This window comes from Halichoerus grypus, chromosome 10 (assembly GCF_964656455.1).
Source record: "Halichoerus grypus chromosome 10, mHalGry1.hap1.1, whole genome shotgun sequence".
Lineage (NCBI taxonomy): Eukaryota > Metazoa > Chordata > Mammalia > Carnivora > Phocidae > Halichoerus > Halichoerus grypus.
In genome coordinates this window covers 138,395,297-138,404,137 of record NC_135721.1, presented here as the reverse complement: position 1 = coordinate 138,404,137, position 8,841 = coordinate 138,395,297, and the positions used below count along the sequence as shown (strand labels likewise).

Below are 8,841 nucleotides of genomic sequence, written 5' to 3'. Positions count from 1 at the left end.
CCTCCTCCATGGGGGGTGCTCTGTGAGCATGGCACCCAAATATTTAGAGCAGATTGGACCGTTGGGGCTTGCCACCTGACCCAAATGGGCCAGGCACAGGCTGGGGGGAGGGGTCTTCCTGCCCCACCAAATGTGGGAACGTAGCCCCGGTGTAAGGACCAGATCTGGGGGCAGGGATATGCTTGCGACCTGTGCGGGGCGGTGTCTTCGCTGGCGTCCCCCTGAGGCTCTCCATCACCTGTGCCTCCACCCCAACTCACAGAATCACTGCTCAGCAGCCCCCCACCCTGAGCCACAGCGCTCCAGGCCGTTCCAGCCCCTCCCCACACCCTGGGCAGAATGGGCAAGGAGAAGACCCACATCAACATAGTGGTCATTGGCCACGTGGACTCTGGCAAGTCCACCACGACGGGCCACCTCATCTACAAGTGCGGAGGCATCGACAAGAGGACCATTGAGAAGTTTGAGAAGGAGGCCGCCGAGGTGAGCCTGCCCCCCCCCATCCACTGGAGGACAGGTTCCCAGTCGTGGCTGGGCTGGCGCTTCCCTGACTCTGGGGCACGTGGCTCAGCTGATCTCCTCCAGGGCAAGAAGGCATGGGCCCTAAAGGAACCTGCATGGGGGACAGGTATCTGAGGGAGCTCAGCTGGAGTGGCCCAGGGGAGGTGGGGGCAGCCTCTCTCCGAGGATGTGCTTGGTGTGGGCGAGGGATGGCCAGCTGGATCTGCCCCCTGGGGTGGGGGAGGGGACCTGGAGGCCGCATTTCCGCCCCACAGGGGTCCACATCAGGTTCTGGAACTCTCTGCCACATTGGACTTGAGAACCCTGCACCCAGGGTGGGGTTCCTGTGTCCCCAGGGCTGAGGTCTGGGGCTGGAGGTGGTGTTGCCCTTACTTGTCCCAGGGCTGGGCCAGGACTCAGGGTGGCTATTAATAGCTGACTGATGGGCAGCCAGCCCATCAGCTCCATTTTCTCATGCTGGGCTGGGGAGGGCTGCTTGTCCACGGTGGCGCTCTTTGGGGAGGGGGTTCCTGGTTGCCTGGTGAGGATGCAAAGGGCCCCGTTGACTGACCTCCTTTCTCTTAAGTGGCTGAGACCCGTGGGTGGGAAGTGGCCACAGAGTGGGCGGGGGGGAGTCTGCTCTTTGCAACCTCTACCCCCACCCTGGGCTCCGGGAGAAGCCCCTGTCTGGGTGACTGTGAGGGTTCTGTCCTGGATGACAGAGGGGTCAGGGCCAGGGCCCAGGAGGAGTCAGTTGCTGGCCTGCGCTGACCCTGCTCAGAGTGTGTGTGTGTGGGGGGGTGTTGCGGGTTGCGCTGGGCTGTCTCCCTCCGCGCCTGAGCCCAAAAGCTGCGTCACTCCCTCCTTCCCTGCGGGGTTGGCGCTGGGGGGAGGCTGTGGGTGTTTGCAGGATGTCTGGTTCAGGTCTAGCTGGGTCCCATCTGGGGCCTGTCTGGGTGGCCCTCCCGGCTGGGCAGCCTCCCTGGAGGGCAGAGCGCTGTCCAAGCACAGCCCCGCAGGGGCATCTGCCCGGCTGGGCAGCAACCTCGGCCGCCGCTCTAAGGGCAGCTCTGGCCCAGGGCACGGGGTCTCGCTGGGTGGGGCACAGGTATTTGCAGGTGGAGCACAGACGGGGGGAGGAGCCTCGGAGCTCTTTGGACGCCGTGGCTGTCTGTAGAAAGGGATGGAAAGCCAGGCCCTTCCGTGCAACCTCATCTAATTTCCTTTAAAAAAATCAGACGGTTATTTTTTTGGCTGGACACCTTGACAGTGGTGTTGTAGGCCTCTGGCTGACGCAGGGTCTGTGGGCGTTGGGGTGGCCAGCTTCAGATAAAGGGGAGCCCTCAGCCAGGGGAGGGGTTTCAGTCGGCTGGTGGCTTCTCTCCGCGCCTGACTCCCAGGCCCTTGCGCCACCTACTGGCCGACGTTCAAACGGCAACCAGCTAGGTGGCAGGAGGCGGGACCTGGGGACACAGGGTGGCCGGGCCTGGGCAGGGCAGGGTGAGGTCTGGGTGTCCCTCAGAGGTGCTCGCATCTGGCTCCCTTATCCCAGAGATGGGCTCAGGGTCCTAGGGTCCTACGGGGGCCTCTCTGCTGTGACCTGCTCCCATGGCCCTGGGGGACCTGCTGGCCAGCTGGCTGAGTCCCGGGTCCCTCCAGATGGGGAAGGGCTCCTTCAAGTACGCCTGGGTGCTGGACAAACTGAAGGCCGAGCGGGAGCGCGGCATCACCATCGACATCTCCCTCTGGAAGTTTGAGACCACCAAGTACTACATCACCATCATTGATGCCCCCGGCCACCGCGACTTCATCAAGAACATGATCACCGGCACCTCCCAGGTGGGCGGAGCTGCGGGCAGCCGCAGGGGGGCCCCCCGGGGTCCCTGAGGGGCAGTCGGGTTCCCTCCACTTCCTGGCCAGGGCATGATGCCCTCACGTTTGCTACCCCTCGCCCCACCTGGTACGGAGTCCCCCAGAGAACTGATTGGGTGCCCCAACATCTCAGCCAGGCAGGGGTGCCCATGAGGGCCACGGTTGCAGACAGACAGACAGACCCAGACAGTCAGACATCGCCAGGCCGCTCACACAGACGGAGGAGCCCATGCCCGGGCGGCTGCCTGGGGCGGGGGGTTCCTGGGGCTCACTGTGACGGACCTGCCGGACACGGGGTGCCTGGGGCCCACTGTGACGGACCTGCCGGACACGGGGTGCCTGGGGCCCACTGTGACGGACCTGCCGGACACGGGGTGCCTGGGGCCCACTGTGACGGACCTGCCGGACACGGGGTGCCTGGGGCCCACTGTGACGGACCTGCCGGACACACGGTGCCTGGGGCTCACTGTGATGGACCTGCTGGACAGGCGGACTGTGCAGTCCTGATCGTGGCGGCCGGAGTGGGCGAGTTTGAGGCGGGCATCTCCAAGAACGGGCAGACCCGCGAGCACGCGCTGCTGGCCTACACGCTGGGTGTGAAGCAGCTCATCGTGGGGGTCAACAAGATGGACTCCACAGAGCCCGCCTACAGTGAGAAGCGCTACGACGAGATCGTCAAGGAAGTCAGTGCCTACATCAAGAAGATCGGCTACAACCCAGCCACTGTGCCCTTTGTGCCCATCTCAGGCTGGCACGGGGACAACATGCTGGAGCCTTCGCCCAACGTGAGTGCCCAAGGACGGCGGGGGTGCTGCTGGGCCCCTCCCTGAGAACACAGGGCACTGGGGTGTGCATGGGTCCGGCTAGGTCAGGGCAGAGCACAGGGCCAGAGGGCCCGCGTTCCCTTCAGCTGTAGGAGCAGGGTCACCTGGCCCTGTGGGCACCAGCCTGGCGAGGAGCCCGACTGTGTGAATTGTGCCCCCCAGCTCAGCCTCCCCATGAGGCCCGCGGAGGTCCCTTCTCTGGCCAGGGACACTCCCTCAGGTGGGCAATGCAGGAGCAGCGGCCGCCGGGCCCTAGGCCCAAGGGCTTTGTCTCTGGAGGGTTACTTTTCGTCCCCCCAGGAGCCTCCCTGGGGGCTCGGAGCAGGTTCAGCTCTGGGAAGGGCCGGGGGCTGGCTCTCCACGGGTCGGTGGGGACGCTGTAGCTCAGGCAGCCTGTGTCTCAGGGACTCCGACTCAGCAGGACGAGATGAGTCCGAGTCTGAGGTGGAGTTTTTAGAACCTGAGACCAAGCGCCTAGATGCAGTGAAGCCAGAGGCCACCCCGGCCCAGGAGGGTGGCCATCTGCTCTGGCCGGTGCCGCCGCCACCACACTGAGGGGCCTCTGCCCTGGAGCCCTGTGGTCAGGGGACGAGGCTGGGAACCCTGCCCCCATCTTGCTGGGCTGCATGTTTGCATGTTGTAGGTCCCACACGGGATGTCATGTAGCAGTGGGTGAGCTGACTGCACTCTCCACCCTCCCGGGGAGGCCGACAGAGCGCTGTCCCCCTGAAGTCCCGTTCCTGACCTGCTGCTCAGGGAGCTCTCGGCTGATCTGGGCTGTCTAGAGGACACAGTCTCTGGGAGTGGACTGGGCCGTGCTGCCGGCCCCTTCCCCTTCTCCCGGCCTGTGGCCAGCAGGCCAGGGGGCCCCGTGCCAGGAGGGTGCTGGGTCTGCTGTCAGGAGAAGCCCTAGGCAGGGAAGGGCCAGCCGTGCCTGGAGACAGTTGGCCGTCGGGGGCCGAGGCTGGACTCTCTGCCTCTAGCCTGGCCACTGGCCAGACTCTGGGCCCTCCCCATCTGGTGCCAGCCCTGCCCAGGGATCTGAGGGAGCAGGAAAGGGGGGGCTGAGCTGCGCTGAGCTCTGCTTCTTTTCCCAGACCTCCTTTCCCAAGGCTTCTGTGATGTTGGGAGTGTGAACTGGGGGGTGGGGAAGGTGAGGGGTCAGCTGTGCAGCCCCTTGATGGACATGAACTGACTTAGGGTAAACAGTGGGCCGTTAGGCAGTGGAGTGGGCAGGTCTGTGCTCCCTTGCTCCCCAGAGCCCTCAGGTCAGATACCTCCATCAGGGATCCTGGAGAGTCCTGGGGAGGCCGTGGGGCTGGGGTGTAGGGCAGGTGGGTGTAAGTGGTCTCGACCTCCAATGGATGCCTTCTTCTTCCTGTCCAGATGCCGTGGTTCAAGGGCTGGAAAGTGGAGCGTAAGGAGGGGAACGCCAGTGGAGTGTCCCTGCTGGAGGCTCTGGACACGATCCTGCCCCCGACACGCCCCACAGACAAGCCCCTGCGCCTACCACTGCAGGATGTGTACAAGATTGGTGGTGAGTGAGGGCTCAGTGTCCCACACTTGCTGTGGGCACCTGGCCAGCCCACCCTGGCGAGTTCTGCCCCTCACTCCCCACTCCTGAGACCAGGGCCCTTGACAAGGGGCTCTTGAGGCCAAATTATCTGCCCCTCCCCCAGTGCCGTACACTTTCTGGGGGACCATCCATCCATCTGTCCATCCCCCATCCATGCTCCATCCATCCATCCATCCATCCACCCACCCACCCACCCATTCCTCCATCCAGACAACTGTTTACCCCCACACATCCATCTGTCCATCCCCCATCCATGCTCCATCCATCCATCCATCCATCCACCCACCCACCCACCCATCCCTCCATCCAGACAACTGTTTACTCCCACACATCCATCTGTCCATCCCCCATCCATGCTCCATCCATCCATCCATCCATCCAGACAACTGTTTACCCCCACACATTCATCTGTCCATTCATCCATCCATTCATCTACCTATCCATTTATCCATCCATCTAAACAGCCATCCATCTGTCCATTCACACAACTGTCTACCTCACACATCCATCTGTCCATCCAGCCATCCGCCCACCCACTCACCCACCTGCCTATCTGTCCATCCACACATCCGTCCATCCCTACCTATCCATCTCTCCATTCATCTGCCCATCCATCCATCCATCCATCTCTCCACCCACCTACCCACTCCTACCTATACATCCATCTGTCCAGGGTCTTCCTCCCTTCAAATAAGCACTCAGCCCTATGCCAGGAGCTGGTGGTACAAGGGTAACTCCCATGTCCCCTTCCCTCCATGACAGTCCCAGTCTTATGGGAGACACGCTCTACTCCAGGCGTGAGAAATGTTCTTCATAAGATGACAGGGAAACCATAACCAAGCACGAGGCCCACGAGGGGCACACTACACTCCCAGTCCGGGGGCCACGTGCAGGGCAGGGGTGTCACACTCACCCCGCCACTGGCTCTGTCATACCACAGCCGGGGAATGGGGGTGGAGCCCCCCCCACACGCTAGGGTAGGCCAGACACCCACCGAGCAGCCACACAGCATGAGCTGGTCCGTGAGAAGTGCTGGGGCACCTGTGCCCCTTTGGGGGTAGCCCTGGCACCAGCAACATCAAAGCCGGGCCAGGTGATCCAGGTGGGCTGGTCCTCGACCTCCCTGATGCTGCTGCCGCACCAGGAGGGGCCTCAGACAAGGGAGGGGTCCCTACCGTGCTCCCCCCCGGGGGACAGCGGCCACCTGGGGTGGGGACAGGCCTCCAGGTCCAGAAGGGCCTCTCTTTGCCATGTTCCCCTGACTTCGCTCCTGCCCAGGCATTCCTGGGAAATCTCTCTTGCTCAGTCCCTTCTTTGCCTGACAGGGTCAGGGGAGCCTCTGCTTCTGTAGGAACCTCAGTGTCTGCCTTGTCTGGGGTCTCCCCGCGCCCCTCACTCCATCCCACCTGCTCCTCACAGCCCCCTTCCTCACCACCCAGGCATTGGCACCGTGCCTGTGGGCCGAGTGGAGACGGGCATCCTTCGGCCGGGCATGGTGGTGACCTTCGCACCTGTGAACATCACCACGGAGGTGAAGTCAGTGGAGATGCACCATGAGGCTCTGAGTGAGGCCCTGCCCGGTGACAACGTTGGCTTCAATGTGAAGAACGTGTCGGTCAAGGACATCCGTCGAGGCAACGTGTGCGGGGACAGCAAGTCCGACCCACCCCAGGAGGCTGCCCAGTTCACCTCCCAGGTGGGCAGCTGGTCACCCAAGGGCAGGAACAGGGCCGTCCTTGGCATTAGCAGAGTACTTGACCCCCTCTGAGCCTGGCTCTTGGAAGAGCCGGACCCTTGCTTTACAAAGGAGGCCATCAAGGCCTGGAGGGCTCGGGTCAGGGTTGGGGCCACTCGCAGGAAGAGCAGATGCTGGGGCGGGCCCAGGCCTTGTTGCTCCGAGCCTCAGTGAGGTCCCACCTGGGTCCTGAAAATGTTTTTATTTCTTGCTGGAGACGTCTCTGTAATATTTTATTCTCTACATTTTCACTGCACCCTCTTTGATCACCTCTTCACGTGACGACAGTTTTAAAAATTGGCTCCCGTGAGATAGTAGTACTTGAGGTCCAGTTTCTCATCCTGCCTCAGCTCTGGCCAGTGCAGACAGCATAAGTCCTGCCCACTGGCCCTTCCCACGGCATACCTGTCGGTTGTTTATCTCTTGTGGTCTGCCAAATGCTTCATGAGGACTCTGGGGTCCATGTCAAGGGTGTGGGTCCCCTGTAGCCTGACCTTCCTTCATGGCCAGCACCCAGGCCCAGGGGATTCAAGCCTCCCTCGGCTCTGATGCCCTCCTTGCCCACCTGGGCATGTCTGACAACCTTGTGCACATCTTCGCCCAGGTCATCATCCTGAACCACCCAGGGCAGATCAGCGCCGGGTACTCACCTGTCATTGACTGCCACACGGCGCACATCGCCTGCAAGTTTGCCGAGCTGAAGGAGAAGATTGACCGGCGCTCGGGCAAGAAGCTGGAGGACAACCCCAAAGCCCTGAAGTCTGGTGATGCAGCCATAGTGGAGATGGTCCCTGGGAAGCCCATGTGTGTGGAGAGCTTCTCTCAGTACCCACCTCTTGGTGAGCTGGGCAGGTGGTGGAGGGAGGTGCAGCCTCGATGGGGCTGGTCCTGGCTGCGGCCACGGGGGTGGGGCGGGGAGGTGTCCTTCACTTTGCTGTGACCTCCAGCCTCCATCTCTCCATGTCATGGAGCATAGGTGGCCCTGCTGGTCAGCTCTGGGAGGAAGGCCCCAGGCCCACAGCTAGTCCCGCAGCAGAACTAGGACTGACTGCTGGACGTCAGCGGGCCACAGATATCCCTAGGATGACCCACAGGCTATAGAAGAGAGCTGCCTTGTGCAGGTTGCAGGCCCTCGCAGACTGAAAGGGTCTACTCCTGGCCAGGCGTGTCATTGGACCCCCACAACGCCTGGGGGGGCGGTCGTTCCTGCCGCCAGAGGAGGAGACCAGAGCCTTAGAGACATTCTCGCTCTAGCGTCTCACACTCCTCGGGCTGCGGACCCCACCACCCGCCGCCGGAAACGGGCCCGCGAGGGAGGATGCTGTGAGCGGGAGTGCGCCTGCGCTCGGCATCCCGGCCGGGAGGGGGGGGCTGGGAGGGGCGGGGCCCTGCTCGCCCCTCACGCCCCCTCCCCGCAGGCCGCTTCGCGGTGCGCGACATGCGGCAGACGGTGGCTGTGGGCGTCATCAAGAACGTGGAGAAGAAGAGCGGCGGCGCCGGCAAGGTCACCAAGTCGGCGCAGAAGGCGCAGAAGGCGGGCAAGTGAAGCGCGGGCGCCCGCGGCGCGACCCTCCCCGGCGGCGCCGCGCCCCGCCCCCGGCCCCGCCCCCGCCCCCGGCCCGGCGCCCCGCCCCCCCGCCAGGCGCATGTCTGCACCTCCGCTTGTAAGAGGCTCTCGGTCAGCGACTGGATGCTCGCCATCAAGGTCCAGTGGAAGTTCTTTAAGAGGAAAAGCGCCCCCGCCGCCCCCGCTTCCGCGCCCAGCCTTCGCCGCGCTCAGTGCCCGTTTTACCAATAAACTGAGCGACCCCAGACCCGTGTGCGCCTGCTTCTGGGTGGGGTGGGGCGGGGCGGGGTGGGGGCCGTCCGCCCCGCGCTCTCTCCAAGCCGCTTCCCGTCCCGGTGGCCCACCTGCTCCCCATCACCGCTGTCGGTGGCCTGGCCGGCGTCCTCCCGCGCTGCCCAGGGTGGGTGGTGGGGCGGGGGCCCCACACCCTGTGGCCCCGCACTGGAGGCCTGATCCGAAGTCCAGCTGGTCTGGTCTGCAGTGGTGGCGGGGGGCTTTGGAAATGCCCTCCTGGGGGGCATCCAGCACAAAGAATCCACAGAAGGGGGCTGAGTGTTTTGAAGGTCTCTCAGCACCGGAGGAGAGCTGAGGGCTCCGCCCCCCTGATTGTCACACGCGGTTCTTCCCTGGGTTCCTGGCTTCTATGGTCTCAGTCCCCTCCCAGCCAGGCACGTGTGGATGGAGAGGAGCACCCCATGCATCCTGCTCTTCAGCTAGGCCCTGAGCACACCCAGGAGTTCCAGTCCCCAAAACCCTAGAGAGAGCC

The 8,841-nt window shown here is 63.6% G+C and overlaps 1 protein-coding gene across 1 annotated transcript; it reads left to right on the top strand.

Moving 5' to 3' along the window:
• The first annotated feature begins 247 nt into the window (after nucleotides 1-247).
• On the top strand, nucleotides 248-8,320 carry EEF1A2 (eukaryotic translation elongation factor 1 alpha 2). The gene is made up of 7 exons (XM_036085031.2): nucleotides 248-483; nucleotides 2,161-2,340; nucleotides 2,862-3,158; nucleotides 4,584-4,734; nucleotides 6,213-6,469; nucleotides 7,113-7,347; nucleotides 7,927-8,320. The coding sequence occupies exons 1-7, from the start codon at nucleotides 340-342 to the stop codon at nucleotides 8,052-8,054; spliced, it is 1,392 nt and encodes a 463-aa protein (XP_035940924.1). The 5' UTR covers nucleotides 248-339; the 3' UTR covers nucleotides 8,055-8,320.
• The last annotated feature ends 521 nt before the right edge of the window (nucleotides 8,321-8,841 follow it).

Excerpts from the sequence above, each read along its gene's own strand:
- EEF1A2 (XM_036085031.2), top strand. The coding sequence starts at position 340 with ATGGGCAAGGAGAAGACCCACATCAACATAGTGGTCATTGGCCACGTG. Across the intron at positions 2,341-2,861 it reads TGATCACCGGCACCTCCCAG|GCGGACTGTGCAGTCCTGAT; the intron begins GTGGGCGGAGCT and ends CCTGCTGGACAG. Across the intron at positions 7,348-7,926 it reads CTCTCAGTACCCACCTCTTG|GCCGCTTCGCGGTGCGCGAC; the intron begins GTGAGCTGGGCA and ends CCCTCCCCGCAG.